Here is a 19,505-nt window from a genome sequence, read left to right on the forward strand (position 1 = left end):
TTGTGGCGTTGGAGGAATTATTAGGGAAGGGGGCAAAGTAGTAATCAGAAAGAGCACCTTTTGAGAAATGGGATTGCAAGGAGTGACAAGAGTGGAAGATTGATCATTAGCCTAAGAGCTGACAACTTCATGCACAGTTTCTTACTTCAATTCATTTTCATTTATTTGTGATTTTAAAGTTATTTGAAAAGCATTTTACCGAATTCTAGAGCTAATTGTACTTTTCCTTTGGAACTATATGTATGGCACAACAAAGTAATTTGAAACAGAGAGTTGTTGTGAGTAAAAAAATATTTAAGTGTTCTAAGTAAAAATAAATATGTCTTATAAGTCTATATATTCTTATAAGTCTTATAGACAAAGACAAAATGCGAGTTATACTCCCGATATGAAATATACTCACCTAAACAATTACAGTTGAGATTACGAACGGTAACTCAATAAATTTTGGGACTGACAGGCAGCGGTACTCAGTGTACGAAAATGAAATTAAAACGTATAGAGTAACGAACAAGAGAGACATTTGTAAAAGGATGTTTCGGAAAAAAAAGACGGACACTGCGCGCGAAGCAAAGAGCAAAATGAAGGAGGATAAAAGGTTTTATGACATTAGGCGGGAACGAAGATGAGATTAAGTTCTCTCGGGAAATAAAAACGAGCAGACTTTGATGGGAAAGAGAAAGATATGAGAGGCAATCAAAGAAATGTTATCCGGCATGCAATAACGGACCAAACCTCTATATATGCGCTGAATTTCAATGATGAATTTATATTTTAAAGTCATCCACCCTGCGTCATTCAAAAAAGTCAAACATCTCATCCTCCAGGTATTTCCACACCACTCATTGTCAGTCAGAAGAAGCCAATCAATTATTTCAAGAGATAGTTACTCATCAGCAGAAGAAAATTCGCCATTTAGGGGACATTTTCTTCTATGGAAAGAAATACTCACCCTTTGATTGAAATTAGTGACTTCGTGGTATTCATTTCGCACGTTTACATTCATTTATAAACTTGGGATGAAAATAATGGTAAGTTAAACAAAGAGCACGTCTGCTCTGTTGGTCTATTAGTGGTATACGCTTAGTACGTAATCATTGTGGCAGTGTACTTTGTTGCATTTGCAAGTAACTGTTCATGAACGTTTTATGTTTTTAATATTTGGCTTTCAGAAAACTTTTACCCATCTCTTCTCCATGGCCACTATGTAGGAGAAGGAAGCATCTCCGTATAAATTTTTGTTTACTTATAATGACGAAAACAGCCTTTTTGGCTAGTATATGTACGAATTTGAATGCAATCGTGTCTCGAACATGAAACTACATTATCATTTACAAAATATGCTTCGCTAAATCCAAAATAAAATCTTTGAGAAAACAGAAAAAAATGAAGATTTTTTAAAAAGTATATTGTCATTCAGTAATTCAGTTATATTATGGCCGTAGTAATTTGCTATCATATATGACGTAATTATTACACATCTATTAAATGAGTTTCCAAATTATTTAGGTTTGACGAATCATGAAAGAAAATCTCAGTAGTAGGTATATATTTTTTCATTAATTTGTTTAATAGCTAAGCCAGAGCCATTTCCACTAATAGGAAATCTTGTGAGAAGTTTCAGGCAGAAGTGCAATTTTCTGGCTTCATTTTGGGGTGGATTAGGTATCGCGTTTTAGACAGAGTTCAATCCGTGCATATGAAACAGAGCGACGCTCCGTGAGGAGAGATGAATCTGACGACAGTCACCTGCCACCCCAATGCGCACTCGTTTAATGAGCTTCGGCGACGACTAATCCCGACGCCAGCTGCGCCCCTAGCGGCGGCGGTGCGCATTAAAGGCATGACGAGGGTGACACGGTGAGCTTTCCGGCTTATCACTGCCGCGCGACTGTCGAAAGATTAATCGACGAAAGAGTGGCGAAGCAAACCATTTTCCCTATTGCTATTGGCGGCGCTGAACGAGCGGTCCACCGGAGATGCGGTTTGGTGTGGCACGCACAGATTCCCAATGCAAACGCGTAAGCTTATTCTTATGCTCCACTTCATCACATGCATGTATCATCTAATTAAAATCGAATTATAAATTCTATTAAGGAATTAGTACATAGATATATGAATTCTGTGTCGATCTAAGGACCCCTCTACCCTCATCACACGTGGTCTGTGATTCGATTTCCGGTCATGGGGTATTTTCTCTCATGGCAATTCATGGTATATTTCACAGAGGAAAACCTAGCTGTAGACTCCAAGGACCTAAAATTTATGCTGATCCATAAGATGGGACCACGTCAAAAACCTATACCAACTACTGTATTCTTTTTGGCGGTAGTATATTTACCAATGTAAATTAAATTGGCTGTGGAACTGAGCATGTGGCTATCAAGTATTTTTAATTTAACTCGCTAATTTATTATTTTTTACGATTTTGGTAATTAAATTGCCATAGGAAGTGTCAGGAACATGTAATGGTCTGCGCAGTGGCCAGGAAAGTCAAAGGTCCGTGGTTCGTTTCCCGATCAAACAGAATTTTTTCCTATGACATTTAATGTAAAAGCGGCAGCCTAGTAACTTCGCCAAGCGTGGCGTCTGCTCCGTTATGAGGCTCACTTTTAACAGTGGCCTCTTGCAAGTCCATTTTCCCATGTTTGTTTTGCCATCTTGGATGGACTGCAAGGGCTTAGCATCTGGCGGCATTAACGCAGGTAAGGTTGCACTGAGAATCATGGAACTCGGTATGCGTTTAAGAGAACGCATCGCTTCCATATCGCATGTCCATTTCACGACCATTCACTCGTTTGAAAGCAGTGCTAATATGGACTAATTTTTAGATTTTGGATAGAAAATCATCTTTAACATTTGCTGTTACCTCAGAATTGAAAAATTTTCCTCTGGGTTTTCGTATTGGATTGGGCCGCGGCCCGGAAGGTAGAAGATCAGTGGTTCGATTCCCACTCGAGAGATTTTTTGCTAGGTAATTAATGGGCTAATGCATCTGCAATTTGATTAAATCTTTACTGCAGTTTTTGGTACAATATTTCATTTCATGGAGTTTCCCTCATCCATTCTCTGCATTCCATGAGGCTCTGAAAAAGCGTGCACGCAATCGCCTCCGTGGGTGTCACGGCTTGCGCACGTGATGTCCAAGTCTCCAGCCACCACTGCCGCGACTCCTTCGGTAGGAAACCGTAGGTGAAAATCCAAAGAGGCGAGCCCCTAATCCTGCTTAGAAATTCTGCCTTATGGCGCTGCACGAAAAAAACCTCGTCGAAGCGAAGGCACTGCGCGGCGGAGGGAAGCCTTAGGAAGGAATTCGCGGCCGCAGTCAACAGCGCAGAATAACGGCGTGAAATCGACTGGCGCACCACAACTCCCATAATCCTTCACACAGATCGCCTTTCGCTCCTTAAGAAAACGCTTCACTCATGCCTAATCAGCATGAATTATTACCAACTGATATTTTCCTCTTCAAAACGTTCGCTACTAATAAATTAGACCGTTTTCAATGTTTACCCGCATCTCATTTTGGAAATGAAAATTGTCGCCTTTTCATTTTTGTCTCAAATTTGATTTTTTCATGCATTATGAGGAACAGACAAATTTCGACCACGGTTAACTCTGCTCACCCTTATACTTCAGCATGATAGCAGAAGTGTTACGTGAGTAATCCGACACAAAAAAGACCAATCGAGACTGCGGTGCATTACGTCATATTCAGGCATCGCATCAACCCCGCTAAACCGCTCTATTTTTGGGACTACTCACTCGTTTAACATCAGCACCACAAATTCGAACCTTTGGGTATTGGATAGAAAATCATTTTCAACATTTTTCTCTCAAATCTGAAACTAGAAATCTTTACCTCTGATTTTCTGAGATAAATATATTTATTACAATGAGACATGAGGCATTTAAAAATTCGAAGAAAAGAACGCAAATTTATAAGGTAGGTTTTTTGTAGGCTATTCTGTTAAGGTAATTGAGTGCCCTGTAAATATTAAATTTCATTCACCTTCTATTTTAATTCGTTACATTTAAGAAATGAAACTATTTATTGTAACCTACTTATTGCCTTCTGTAAATGTGCGTCAATTTTTGGCACATGCTCTACGAGACAACGAGGTTCAAAAACCCCGCGCTGTGAGAACGAGTGTCTTCCCATGCGTATATACTTGCCAAGTCACAGGAATAGGCGCTGTGCTTTAATTGCAAATGGTGAGAAAAGATAAGAAGCTGGATATGCAATCATAGTGTTTTGCAAGCCCATTACTGCCATTCCCGATTCTTTCAATCCTCCTACTATGGAAGTCCCTTGATAAACGAAACTCATCCTCTTAAAGATCCTCCTCGTTCGTGTGTTACTATCAAAATTAAACCCGAAAAGTAACTAGACTGTACATGAATATAAATCTCCAAAAGCAACTGCAACTGTGCCCAGCTGCCTAACTCTGGCTCTTCATTCGGCTCCGATTCTATTGTAGCATCCCTTTCACTCGAAACCGATATCCAGCATTCACTTCGCTTTTATTTATCACTGAGAATGCATTGGACTTCAAATCGTCCCAAGTTTCTCCGTGGCACATTCTGTCGACAGGAGCCGGCCAAAGACAGACGTGCGATACGCGAGCGGAGGGGGGGGGGGAGACGGGAGTGGTGCAGCAGAAGGGGAGGGGGAATGAATAAAACATGGTCGGAAAAATGTTCAGGAAAGGGGAGAGGGCTTGGGCGAAGATGGATGATAAGAGGAAGCTTTGCGAATGCGAGAAACAGCTTGTGGAGTGGGGGAGGGGGTGGAGGAAGGGAGGGGCGGGGGTGGAGGAGAGCGGACAGTTAGAGAGAGGGTCGAGTGAGGAGGGGAGGAAATATTTCAGGAAGACAGGAGGCGGGAAGAAAGGGGTTTGGGTTGCAATACATAATTTACGACCAGGTACTACATCCTATTCCATCCTAAAAGTGGATTTTAATGCACATATTTGAATTGGCCTTAGTTTGTCAATCCTTCCTTCCATGATATTGTGGTTACACCAACTCTGTGCTCCTATTTACTGAAAACTATTTGTGCTCAATAATTTAGGAAGCCAGCTGACACTTCAAACCATATATGAACCAATACTTTGGCACAAATTATTAAAAAATTTACACTGCCAGTTATCGTTGCCTTAAAAAATTCTTGAATCAGTTCTGTGGACCACCACCTTCTAACTTAAGATTTAAATTCAATTTTCGTAGTCGTTTCCATAAAATTTTAGATAAAAGTTTTAGATATCTTCACCTTCCATGCGGCACCATGATATCAAATCTCTTTATCATTCTGACTCATTAAAAATGTTACATTATAATTTTTTCGGCGATATAATTCCAACCACTTTCGCCCACATTGCTGAATACTCTCCACATTCACAATTTATTTCTCAAAAATCCTATACAATATCCTCATACCTGACCCAATTCTTTCCGATTTCTTTTATTTTCCATTTACACTGTCGAATTCCATTTTTCTAACTTGCTTAACTAGTTTTCTTGGAATGCAGTGTCCGCAAGATATGAATAAATACACATTTTCCGATGAAAAACAAATTGAAATAGAAATTATTGCTTTCTCACAGCTCTAATACTTGGTCCAAAACTTCGGTACTGAAAGCCATCTTTGTGTTTTGGAATCATATATATCCGTAATAATATAAACTCGCAAAGTTACTATAATTAAAATAGGTAGCTTCCATTTCTTGAAAGTTAAAGCCATTGAAAATAGTAAATGAAACAACTGACTATTATCCTCATAGCTTGTTTATGTGTACATTGATTAAGCTCAACAACTAATCGTCGTTTCAAGGGAGGAGCCAGCTGATATTCATCGATTGATTAAATTGAAGCCATTGTAGCCTGGGTATATTTTTTATTTAAAATCAATTTCCAATACGTGAAGCATGGAATAATCACGTTTTTGTGCGCCATTCCATGAATTGCATACAATAACACATTCACATTGAAAATTCTCATAAAAGGAAGATCTCGATGAAAATACCTAAGGTGAAAGAAAGTTCAAGCAGAATGGGGAGCAACGTAGAGAGTGGAGAGGAAAAGGGATTTGAATAAAGAAGGGAGCGAGGGAGGGAGGTAAAAAGAGAGAGACAAAAGGACTACGAGTTAAAAGGACGGGACGAAGAGGCAAAAGTTGGAAGGCGTCACACTTAACCCGATTACGCCCCCTCGCGACAAATGTCATCCTCGACCTTTGAAGGGCTTTCGTCCGGGCGGCCCGGTTGCGCGCGACGACGTTCTTTTATTCAGAGGCGAAAGCGGGCGATGAAAAGCACCGGTGAATAAGCGCTGAAGACAAGTGAAGAAAGAATGGGAGACAGAGAGTTCGAATAAACGGTCGGAGGAATTAAAAAAGAGTGCCATTGACGCGGAGAGTGGGCTGATTTATATGAGGGCGGGAGAGTCAAAGCGAAAAGAAAAAGCCCCGTGGTGGCTGGCGGCTCTTGTCTGCGGTAAAACGGAGCTCTCACCGTGATGCCTGTGGAAGGGAGTCTACATTCACTAGAGGTCTTTGAAGAGCTAAACAAACTGGAGATAATAGCTGCTAATTTTAATATGCTTATTTTATAAACACCGCAAATAATAACCTACTTCCGTAAGCCTTCGGTTGTTATTCTTAGATCTCTTCCTCTTTAAATAAGGATGAACTTTTGAATACCCCAGATCTTGAATGGATGTTCGCATTTGTAAATGAAACAAAACTAAAATTTTGCCGCATCATTTGATTTTCAAACCACATTTACTTTTGTTACTATAGTCTCAGGTGGATTTAAAATACCTACTTACCAAATTAGATTAAATTATTTACCTATTTAGCTCTTCATGGTTCCTTGGGATAACTACCACCTGTCATATAAACGCCTCATCTGGTTCAAAATTGCAAATATAGGCCAACAAAACCAGCTACTTTCGAATGTATCTATCGTTAAGACGGTATACGAACAGCGATGAACCTTCAGGCTCTATAAGGGAAAGGAAAAATTAAGTTTTTGGCGACGGTTGAAATGGAACGACACCGGATTGTCGGCTGTGAGTGAGGCTAAGGAGTTGCGGCGGGGAAAGGGGCGGACACGGGCAGACATTTGTGGAAATGAGAAATGGCTTGAGGGTGTTGTGACAGGCCAAGAAAGGCAAACCGCTCGCCCCTGCTGCGAGGGATACACATGCATCCACGGCGGAGGGATATGCGGCGATAATAACTGAACATGGATAATTCATACGGGCCCAGGATACAGCACTGCGGGTCTGGACGCTCAAGTGTTCGAGGGGCGACTGACTGACTGACTGGCTGTGAGTGTGTGTGTGTGAGAGGGGGAGCGGAAGGAAGCGCGGCTTTGAAATGCGACCGACAGTGAGAAGGGTGTGCTGTTGGGCGGTGGATTCCTGTAGGTGGCACTGGAAACATTTGAACAACGCTTGGTGAAACATGATTCAAGGATTTCAAAAGTACTGCATGAAAATATTAACTTTATAACCAGTTACACGCATGCGTGCAGATTATTTACACCAAGGATGGAATTCGCTATCATAAACTCAACGACTTATTCGCAGTGGTAAAAATAAAATCCTTGTGAGTAGTCTCGGTATATTTTACAGGTGTCAAAATCCATATTCAACGAAAATTATTGATAAAAGTTCAGGTACTATATGTATAATCACCCCTAATACCCTATATGTCTATGAATACATTAAGGCACTGGTATTGAGTCACTTAAGTTCGCCGTGAAGACTTTATTCGGGGATTGAGGCAGGGAGGAATAGGGGCAGGAATCGAACTCGGGTCTGCAATTGCCGAACACGTGCTCAACCATTTTAGTTCCTTTGTGATGCACTTAACTGGTATCGTACAAACCAGAACCTCTCCATTGCCGCTCAGGGATGCGACGAGTTTTTGGGGTGGCGTAACTTTTAACATACCTGGTCACCGATATACTGTCCGGGTTCGGATCCCGGGTAAGCCGAATAATAACATTTGCATGGTGGATTTCGCCCGTGTATCAATGATCCAACGGCAATTTACCAAACCGTAAAGTTTCAAGGTCATCGTCTTTATAGACTAATTACTGACAATTCAATTCTTAATCCTAATTAAATATGGATTATGACACATGGAAAATGTGGCCAACTTACAAGGAACTTTATTTGACGCTGCCAGTGGCCCAAGAAGAGAGCTACAAAATGTGAGAATTTCATGCGCTTGCGGCTAACTTTGGGGTGAGTTAATCCTTCATATGAGCAACTCAACTACGAGTTAAAACACTAATAGAAACGCATAGAAATTATACATTAATTGGCTGCAGTCGGTTTTGCTGTTCCCACGAATTTTAAAATGGTAAATTGAAGTATCACATATGAAAAAGAGTCTAAATTATCTACCGATCCAAGAACCTACAATCCGAGTATCATCTATGGAGAAAAGTGGCCCGATTCTTGTGTCCCACTGTCGCAGAAACCCAAATTCAAGAGACTAACATCACAGCATCACCATCACGCCTTCAAGATCTCTCTCTGCCTACCCAGTGAATCAGCAAATGAAATCAAGCAGCATCCAAGATTATCTCACTCAGGCCTGAGACTCTATTAGCACACTGACGGGAGAAAGACTTCGGTCGCCTTAAAATAGGACGTAAAAGGAGACCCGCGGAACGGTTATTCCCCATACATTTGAGGGAAAATCGAAAATGAGTGCAAATAAGTGCTAAAAGGTTCCTAGATTGCCGATGATGGACTTTTCAGCCCTACCACTCCACTCTCACTTAGCTCCACTCATACCTTAGTCGCCATGACTACCCAAATCAATTCAAAATGACAGAATGGGCTCGGACTTGAAAGAATCGCATTATCAGCATGTAAGTCAAACAACGAGATAAATTGCTAATATATTTAGCCGTGCTACCCACATTACATGAACACAAAATCAAATACTGTATATTCTTCCCCTTCTTCTTCTGATGGGGCGATACAGCCTTCTGCCGCCCTTGGACTCTTTTACAATTCTCCTGCACTCCTTTTATACAATCTTATTTCATAACACCAGGTTATAAGTCCTAGAAAGAGTAACCGTTTCACCTCTTCCGTTTACTTTTTCACGCTTTCTTAAATTAAATTGCTCGCAACGGAATGCTATTCCATGTATAAAAAATGAATTCGATGATAGTCCTGTACCCGCAAAAGAGCAAATGGTGCAGTCAACCTAATGGATGGAAATTATTTTGCAGAATAAAACTTCTTTGGTGTACACTCATGCTCATCATTTTATGTGCAGCTCGTTATTAAGCGTAATAATAACACGATAGCCAAGAATAGAATCTCGCCTCAGCCAGACCCAACACCCTCTCCCATTGCAACACCACGTAACCTTTGAATGGATGCGAAATAAGTAAATTGTTCAATATCCCTCTAACTGTTTCGTTGGGCACTTGAAATTGCAGCTTCCAGGGAAACCTCGGGAAGGTATTTTTAGACAAATTAAACACATGTGTAAGTATGAATACCGTGGTATTTCAATGGCCTATAAAGCTTGTGATCATCAGCATCGTCAAACCAGTTTTCCTCCACTCCATCCTGGCGTCTCTGAAGAGGCCTCCCCCTTCTTCCTATGCTTCCCTTCCATACTCGCCATACATACCGAATTCAGTAAACCTCCCCCAATATACTTGGCATAGGAGCTTTCGCGGTATATTAGGCAATAATTTCTGCTGCCACCGCTCTCTACGACTTCAACTTCTTCTTTGGCAGCGGAGTTAAAACTGTTCTCACGAAATACTCCACCCCAGATCCTTCCTCAGACATTTCACTGGCCAGTTCAAAATGTCTCTTCCTACCACCAATCCTTGAATCTTTTAGAATCACGTTCACACGGGATAATGCCGACACCCACCGCTTTCCTTGCCGTCATATCCCGGAAGGCTCTCTCAATATTCGCGAAACTATACTCATTAATGGCCCTTTCACGCTCATTGCTACCTGTCCTGTAAAATACCTGTCCAAAATCAGTGTAGATTGAGGCTCAGGGCCAATGAAAGATGGAAAATTTTTCAAGAGTATTTCACATTGTGTCGGAACTACACACTATAAATGTTAAACCACGACCCAAGTGGTATTGCTGCAAATAATCTCTTCGTAAGAGAGCATGTGTCACCGTAAAAGAATAAGTTTACATTCTAAGCGAAGGGCAATAACTGAGTACCGTGTGCCAAACCTTCACGAAAAACAGTGCCTTTACAATTTATTATTGGGTAATTAGCTAAAGGAATGCGTATTATTAAAGTTTTTAAAATATTAAAAATAAATTATTCCTAATTTTACTTTTAAAATAAGTCAAAAAACATTCTGCATTCGCAGAGAAGACTTTAATTGTTGGTTAAATATGAAATCAGCTTACAAATAACTAAAAAATCAATTATAAATAGGCTTTTTTAAAGTTATGGTAATACATACATTAATAACTATAAAGAAGTTACATAATTATATGCTATCATGATGGGCAAATAAAGAAAACTAGGAAAATAAATACATATTATAAGTTTCTCATACTTCTAGTACATGATTATCTTGAATATAGGATTGTCTCTAACAGCGTAAAAGAGAAAATAAATCATATCTAAAATACTCGCACCGATTAGTGCTACACCGATCTAATCATATGTAAACCTAGTCACTCCAATTTATATCAATATCAAGGTTGTTATTTTCACGTTTATGGGGGATACACTAAGAACTAGGGATACCAATAAGTTTAGCGACTACTAGTATAAGAATAAAAATTACTTATTCTACGGACTAATTTCAACACGGACGTACGCTACAATGCGCACTAGTTGGTCTTGGAAAGAGCGAGAATATTCCTCGAAGATTCCAACTTACCAGATTCAAAATTCACCAAATATCTGGGGATGGATAAAGAATGATTTTTCCACCGCACAACATATGCTGCAACAAACAAACAGAAGTGAAAATGAAATTGTTGCTGTGATATGACAAAGACTTAAATCAGATTCACAAAGACTTACTTAAATTTTCAAACCCAAATGAAGCCGCTGCTGGCCAATTCTGAAATTAATGGTTGCTTCAGAATTGAACAAAAAACGTGCTTTGATAAAAACGAAAATGTTGAAAAATAAAATAAGAATATTAAGGTGAACAACATAATAAGTGAAGCCTATATTTGAAAACACTAAATGACCATAGCAAACTAATTAACTTTGAAAAGACGAGTTGTAACGATTTTATGCACTTTCATGACATTTTGTCATTCTTTACTTCATGTGTACGCTAATCTATCTATATAATAAAAAAATGAATTGCTGTCCCTTAGTCTCGCTAAAACTCGAGAATGACTGGACCGAGTTGGCTAATTTTGGTTTTAAAATATTCGTGGAAGTCCATTGAAGGTTTTAAAGGTGTAAGAATGTATTGAAAAAGGGCCCATTTGGCATTGGAAAGAGCCCTCACTCATTTCCATCAGAACTATATTTAAAGTTCATTATTAATGCCAGCAGACCTTTTTTCTTTCCAACATTTTAAATATTTATAATGGTCATTTGCATGGGCGTACCCTTCGAGGGGCAGGAGGGGGCAGCTAACCCCCCCTCCCTACTAGAAGCAAAAATCACGAATGTCATTAAGGAAAATAATATTTTTTCAAGCAAATAATTAAAAAACTAATAAAGAGCTGCTACAGTTTCCTTAAAATGTTGATTTCATCCACCTTTTCCATGCTTAAATCTTATCTACAACTTGAACAGCCATGGCATAACCCCCCCCCCCCCCCCAGCTTTGATCCTGGGTACGCGCTTGGTCACATATAAGTTAACACATGCCATTGGAAATAAAAATAAATACATGTTCTTATTCTTGCAATTGATGTTCGTTTTCCACACGATTTAGGGTGTGTTTTGAAACAAAATTCATGCAAATGCTGAAATTTGAGCGTGATCGGCCTTCTATCCCTTTGTAGACCATAAGTATTGTTAATGTAGTTTGATATCTCTTTCTAAGTATGTTCACAAAAAAAATCCTTTTCTTTTATCTTTGAAACGTCCATATGCCATTATTTATTCACAAATTTAACGCACAAAAACTACTTTCAATTACTTTAGGCTAAGTTCATTATTAACCGCTAACTGTTTATGTTAAGACAGTCTTTAGTTTATGTAGCTTGACATTGCAACATAAATTACCGAATGGTGCGCGAGAACTTTCTTTTCTTCGATTATTTACAATGCCAATGGGAACACGACCGAACTTTGGTCGACGAATTCATTCATTGGTAAATGAAAAAAATTTGGGTACGTCCACAGTTTTTTATTGGCGTACGACGCGTTTCAGCGAATCAACTTCGCCATCTTCAGGTACCAGGTGCGAATTCATTCAAATGAGCGACGGACTACCTTACGTGCTAACCGTACTGATAACCACCGAGAGACAGAAACTAATAATATTCGTATTGCTATGGCATAATTGCGTTCTAGAGTGGATGGAATTGAAGCGAATAGGCTCAGAACGCAACGAGTTCGGTAACATCAAACAACAACAGCGAGGACGACACAATGAAATTAACCGATTCCGCAGACGCAGTGTTCCTGTAATCTTAGAACGATCTTCCTGTAATCTTAGAGCTTTTAACTACGATCGGTTAGTAGATTATTAAACCGAGAAATCCGTAATAGTTAGGGAAATGAAAATAATTTTTCAATATTGTAAGGCGTTAAGATACAGCGTTGAATCTATTGGACTATATTGTGCTGGTGAAAAAGTAAAATTGCCACAACTGGTACCTCTTCCAGAACTATTACGCTCGTTAGTTTCTGGAATGAAATGATTCTTAACACTTTTTGGCCAGATTAAAAGAAATGTAACAATTGTTATGAAATAACTTCGTCATCTTTGTATATTAACAAACGGCAAAAGTGAAAAAATAGCTAATCAGTAAGCTTTAAATCAATCAACTGTATTATATCTGGCTTGCGTTTAATATTGTAAGGAAGTTTCATTTAATACCGCATTTAATAGTGGTAGGCCACAAACGGTAATAACCGAAACAAAATTGTAGGTATCTACTTATTCGTTGAGACAATTATCTGTAACACACAGGGATGCCGACTTACAAAAAGTATTGGGGGCCCTAGCCGGGGATCTTGTTCCGGGAATTTTATGAGTGGTGAGTTTTAAGTTTTTTAAGCATTTTAGAAGAGTTATATGATCAACAGTACAACCCTGATAACTCGAATCTCGATATCTGGACACCCTGGGGAAAATCGACAAGCCTGACACATTTTTTCCTCACACCCATAAGGAATTTTTGAGGGGGCTCGGTCCCCCTCAGACCCCATGGAGTCGGTGACACTGGTAACACAATGTTTAGATAATCCATGACGTGATTGAAAGACGGAACGTCAAAGGTGACCACGGAACATCAAATGACGATCGGAAATTCATTATAATAATCGGTAATTGTATATTAAAGAATTCACTCGTCAAGGAAAATGTAAATCTGTACATAATATACCTATACTAAGAGATGTAATAACTAAAGTATTACCTTTTTACTTATTTTAGGACACATTTAACAGATAGAATTGAATCTTAAAATAAGAGATGATCAAAATAATAATAATTAGATATTATTCAAGTATTTTACCGATTAAGATAGGTTTTCAGGGAGTATTTTAGAAGTATTCAGGCTGTCTCTGCTCAATTCATGGGCATCCCTCTTGAGCTCGCAATATGGACTAAAATATTTCATTCTTCCTAAATATCCTATTCTCTTCCTTCCAATCCCTCGACATTCTACCCTCTAACACTATTTTGAGATATCCCCTCCCCACTCAGCACCTGCTCCATTCATACCATCTGTCTCTTCCGCATCTCATCTAAAAGCTGCCTCTCCTCACCCACCATGTCCATGAATGGCCAATTCTGCCTTTTAATATGCATATGTCCTTCGTATCTCCTGATAAAGAATACAAAGGAGAAAAAGTACGTACTTAAGGTAAAAAATACCTAGAGTGAGACTTGGGTATAGAACTATATCAAAACAGCCGCAGTACTCTTTGAAAGAAATGACGATGTTGTGGTGTATATCGATTCTTCGGCGTAAACGGTCGTGATATTCACATCCAATGAATTCACTGGGAAAAAAATCCTCTCGGCCGGGAATCAAACCAAGGACCTTAGGCTTTCAGGTCTGCTGTGCCGTCCGCTCTGTCGTCCTAGTTCCTTGATTCCATTTTCTTCATGCGGCGAAGTGTTAAGGCCATTGCGATCAATCAAGGATGACAATGCAAGGAAATATGAGCTTCAAAGAAGCCACTCCGAGTGGTGAACCCAATTTACTCTCCAAACTCGTTCTTAGCGGAAAATATGGAACACTTTATTTCGTCCGGCCAAACAGCTAATTAATTCACAACATTTTTCATGGTGGTAAAGTTCCCAAGGATCACCAACCTAAGCTCAGAATCGTTCCTCAAATGCTGTGCAGATCACTTCGCCATAAATAGCACACGTCTATTTGCGAAGGCTCAGGGCGTAAGGTGCTAGGAAAATTGTCCACATGGCAATTAAGTGAACGCGGATGTGATGATGGAAAAGCGAAGTTAGGAAAAAAATTATGGCATTTCATTTTTCTTTAGAAAGAAGTCGCAAGTACTACTAATGACTTTCCACGACTCTGTATAACCAATATCGATATTTCGGCAAAAACCTATATCGATACCAGGAACTGGCTTCTTGAATGGTTATAATGGAAATAAAATAGATGTCATAGTGACGGTTGTCACAATATATGTATTTAGGAAGATGGCATTTAGTTCCCCTGGAGTTCCAACGCTTATATCTCGTTGCGCTTCCGTAATAATGCGGATCATCGGATCGAACGGCCATGATTGAACTGTGGGGGCGGAGTTAGCTCAGGAATTCAAAGATCTAACATAGGTTGCCTATAGAATCACTGCAATCGCATTTCCAAGCTACGTAATTTAATCATCAGTGACCTAATTCCAGCGACACACATTGATTTCACTTTGAATATACTCGGAGAAAACAAAGAACCAAATTGCATTGGTAACAGCATACTCCGAAATGTTAATGCTTCTTCAGAATAACATAAAAAGTGCAGTGAAGAGGAATTTTGCATTTACTACTACTATTAAAGCTTAAATTGGTTTTAGGCAGAAGTGCTGTTATACGAAGGTTTAATTAGGAAAATGGCCGCGTCGCTCACTAAATATAGTTTCCACATCATTATGAAATTGAAAGTGCGCTGTTTAATTGCAAAATTACATTTATGAGACTCCATTACCACCATGAATATGTAGGTCTTATTTTAAATTAAAAGTATAGTTTAATAAAGTTTAACTTATAAATGTACATGTACTTTAACTTATAGGTATAGGTTATCTGTAAAGGTGGAGGAAATGAATTAATACCGCCTCACGCATTCATTTATTTTCTTGTATCCGCCATTTCCATTCAAAGCTATTGGCAGTACCACATTCTCTCCATTTAAAATATTACGACAACGAAATCTCCCAGCAACGATATGCATGCTCCTGTTTGACGTATTTTTGCCCTACTACTTGGTATATTTAAACGAATCAATAATTACTCGATAATAAATACTCGTTGGCCATCTTCTTCCATTCATCACTCGATGATGTATTGCTCGGTGTATGTATGTGAGTGAATGGAAACCATTTAATGGCCTTAGCGAACCACATAGATTTCTATCCTTTTAAATATCGCTAGATTCTTGAAAAAAAACAGGCTTCGTCCAAATGCATCTACGAATACTAATTATTTCTGGATCCTGATGAGGATAATAACTTTGAATTCCTCGGTTTTAGCTCTGAATCTCCTTGAACGGAAAATTGATTGTTGTGATAAAAGCTATTCAAATGGGAATAAAAGTCAGATAGAAATGTTTGAGCTTTTTTGAGTTTTATTTCATGCATAAAACTTATTTTTCTACTAGTTGGATCTTCGCAGTGAAAAAAACCTATGCATTTCTAATCATATCTAACGCGCACACAATTATTTTTACTAATGTTAGAGAAAAAATGCGCACTACAGGTATGCTAAAAATACGGAAAGTTATTAATTCGAGTTCATTTCCTACAGGAGATTATGGAACGCGCAACCTTCTCTTGTCGAGGCACCTGTCTTGTCTCTGTCTGGCACCCTCCTCTGTTTCTGCCACCAACGCCTCTTCCTTTCAATAATCCCAGTTAATCTCTTTAACCTCTCTCCTCCGGTCATCCAAGAACTTATCCCCATGGTTTCCCCATTCCCAAATATTCCCCATTCTTTAAAAGTGAATCTTCTTCGCCAAAGGCTCCTTATTCAATCAAATTCAATATTTTGAAGAACTAGAGGTTACTTTGGCGCTGTAAGTGTGGAATATTGCACGCAAAAAAATTAATTTGTGCAATGTTCACTTAATGTAACACCAAGAAATGGATTGCGTAGCCAAAAATACCTTACTTTACACAAAAACAAGAAATCGATATTTGGTGACATTTAATAGGTTGTATTAATAACGTTAGGCATTTATATTTTCTAATCTATGTCCAGGAATTAAGAGAAAGTCGAGTCTTCATCCACTAATGGTCGATGGCCAAACTAAAACGACTTATTGCGCTTAAAGCTGCTGTAAACTAGCAAACACATTCCTGAACTTCAGAGTCACACGAGGATAATTAAAGCTAAGTTGTTGATAGTAAGGGCTGATGTCTTTTCCAAACACTTTCTCAATAAACTACGCATAAACCCTTATAGCTTCCAATAATGTCTCCTACCTGTACTCTGGAAGTTAATTGCCATTTTTAAGGCAACTGAATTCCATTTATTGGTTGAATAAAAGCCTGACAAAATTTAAGGAAAGTCTTTTTGCGTCATAGTCAAAGATATTTCTGCAAACCCATTACCTGTTACCAAATATATTTTGCAGACAGAAGAGAGGGCCAGATGGATAGAGCAATGAAATGTAACTCCCTTAAATAAACTCGAAGTAACATCACTTTATACCACGCCCTTTTAAACTATAACCACCACAAAATCATAAGTTTGAATTATGTAAAGACACCTCCGCCCACACTCCTCTTTTTTTAAAGAAATATTTCAACCATTGGAATATGATAGCAGAAATTCAAGAATTTTTTGAAACTCTCACTTTCACGGTCATTTCAGCAAAGAATTATAAAATCGGTAAATATTATCTTTCCCCGAGAAATTAAGAAAACATAAAAGCTTCGTTGAATACATTGGTCACCAAGTTAAAGTTACAATCGCTCCAACGTTTTCCTATAAGAGCATGCCAATGAATATTTATCAAAATACTTGGTGAATATATTTCTGACTAATTGATTGAAGTATTCCTTACAGAAACTGAATTTTTATTCGTGTTTTTTCGACAGTCCGATATATTTAGATTATGAGTAACTTCCATCTATAGGTAAAATTCATAATTACAGCTCATTACAAAAGGGATGAGCATGTACGTTACTGGAATAGCCGCAAAGACTGTCGAAGTAAGTCACCGGATTAGGTGAGTTACGCTTGCTAACATTATTAATCACATGGACGATATGACGTGAATGACATGCAGAAATAACAAACCCAACAAGAAATGTTAAATAATATTACATTTTGTGCAATATGAGCATGCTAAGAATTGAAAGCATATTTTTATAGAATTAATTTCGATTCGGTGAGAATTCGGCACCTTCTGACCTCCATGCACACATACATTTGGCAAAATCAATTAGCAGTTTACTTAATGAATGGACCACAAATATTGCAGTGCTTATTTCACTTGGTCACCAACCCTAGATAAGAGATGAGCGTCGAAATCGATCGATTTGGCAGAATGTGGTGGTATGAAGGTGGGATTCCTTGGGATCGTCACCTGAGTGAGATCCAATTACAATCCGCAGACTCCGCTCTCGCATCTCGCCCACTTCACTCTGATTGGCAAATTCCTCCGATGCGGGTATGCAACCCGCCGCCAGCCAATCAGCGAAATTCCTCCCTTTCCACCGTTAACAACTAGCAAATGATGCGCTGCAAGCCTTTAATGTCGAACCTATCGAATGCGGGCCCTCATCCAACGAGGAAATCACTTCCACTCTGCTGAGCAGCTGTTAGAGACTCTTTTGACGGCTATTTTCTAATTTAAAGGAAAACATTTCTTTCTTGATTCAAAGGTAAAACAGGGAACTGCCAATACCACGAATGAATTATTCCTCTCCCATTGAAATTGAACTCCACAACAATTTAAGTTTTCATTCCGCTATTAGTTATGTTTAACTTGTTTATTATTTAAATTGGTTTGCGGGTTGATTTTATCTCCAAGAATAAATATGTACTCCTAATGGCTTATATACCTGGCAAAGTGCGAGTACAATATCAGCTCTGAAGGTAGAAAATTGACAGTATATTTATAATGGAAAAGCAGCTGAGCCCAAAAGGAGAATATGTGGTATCAATTAATCCAAAAGACAAACAATAGTAAAAACTTTATTTTTCAAATAGGTACTTGTGATTTCAACATCCCGTTGTTTTTTTATAGATTTTTGATCATTTTAAATGGTCTATTTTTTATTTTCGAAGGTTACGATGAGTGAAATTTTATTTACAACTGCGTAATTTTGTTGCGTTGCCGAGGAGCTAACAACCGTCTTGAGCGAAGAACCTACTAATCAGATCCATGTTATAAAATCAACTGATCCACCCAGCAGATATGTAGTAACCAATCTGTATTAAATTGAAAAATGATTTGCCTCTTTAAAAATATGTCTTTAGCTTATTAAAAGCGTTTGGTCTGTTTCCTCATTCTTCTCTAGTGTCATTCCATTTACCAATATGTTTTCTCTTCTGGTGCCCAACCTATCACCTCCTAACCGTAAAAACTTTTGATTTACTCAACATATTGCGGATGAATCTCAGGTATGCGATATGCCAATAAAAATATGGCAATTAAGACTTGCACAATAAGAAATTATTGTTTCCTAGATGAAGTGCGCAAGATCTCCTGGTTCTCAAGATGGTTTTGAGGAAATCAATAAAAATTAATATCATATTTAGACAACCATGTAAGTGGTTTTCTGCCAGGTTTGAATAGATTGCCTCCTGCAATATAGCCCGAGATTCGTAAATATGTCGCTTTATAGAAAATAAAAAAATGGTCTTTTAGACTAAGAAGTCGATGAGATGAAGCAAAAATAATAATACGAGATAGAATGGTGTTTTTCGTTATGGAAATATAGTCTGAGTCATATTGGAATTCCGCGTCTGAACGGTCAAATCCACTGGTTACCGTGCATGGTGAAGTTCATTTTTAAGTTCGTGTATTACTCGTTCCAGATCAGAGAAGTCACTGGGGCACACGGGAACCTGAGGATATTTCTTTATCATGACGGGAAGAGAGGGAGGGAATCTTGCTTCACCAGCGAATGCTTCAAGAC

The 19,505-nt window shown here is 38.7% G+C and overlaps 1 protein-coding gene across 4 annotated transcripts in view; it reads right to left on the bottom strand.

The window, feature by feature from the left end:
* The window catches only part of LOC124168473 (nucleolin-like), an 817,942-nt gene that overhangs the window by 540,295 nt on the left and 258,142 nt on the right, over positions 1-19,505 (bottom strand). For 3 of the 4 annotated variants that reach the window (XM_046546746.1, XM_046546742.1, XM_046546744.1), the window contains exon 3: positions 10,909-10,974. The exons of the other annotated variant lie outside the window; for it this stretch is intronic. In XM_046546746.1, the coding sequence (XP_046402702.1) occupies positions 10,909-10,974 (66 nt within the window). The remainder of the gene's footprint in view (positions 1-10,908; positions 10,975-19,505) is intronic. 4 annotated transcript variants of the gene reach the window in all.

This window comes from Ischnura elegans, chromosome 11 (assembly GCF_921293095.1).
Source record: "Ischnura elegans chromosome 11, ioIscEleg1.1, whole genome shotgun sequence".
NCBI classification, from domain to species: Eukaryota; Metazoa; Arthropoda; class Insecta; order Odonata; family Coenagrionidae; genus Ischnura; species Ischnura elegans.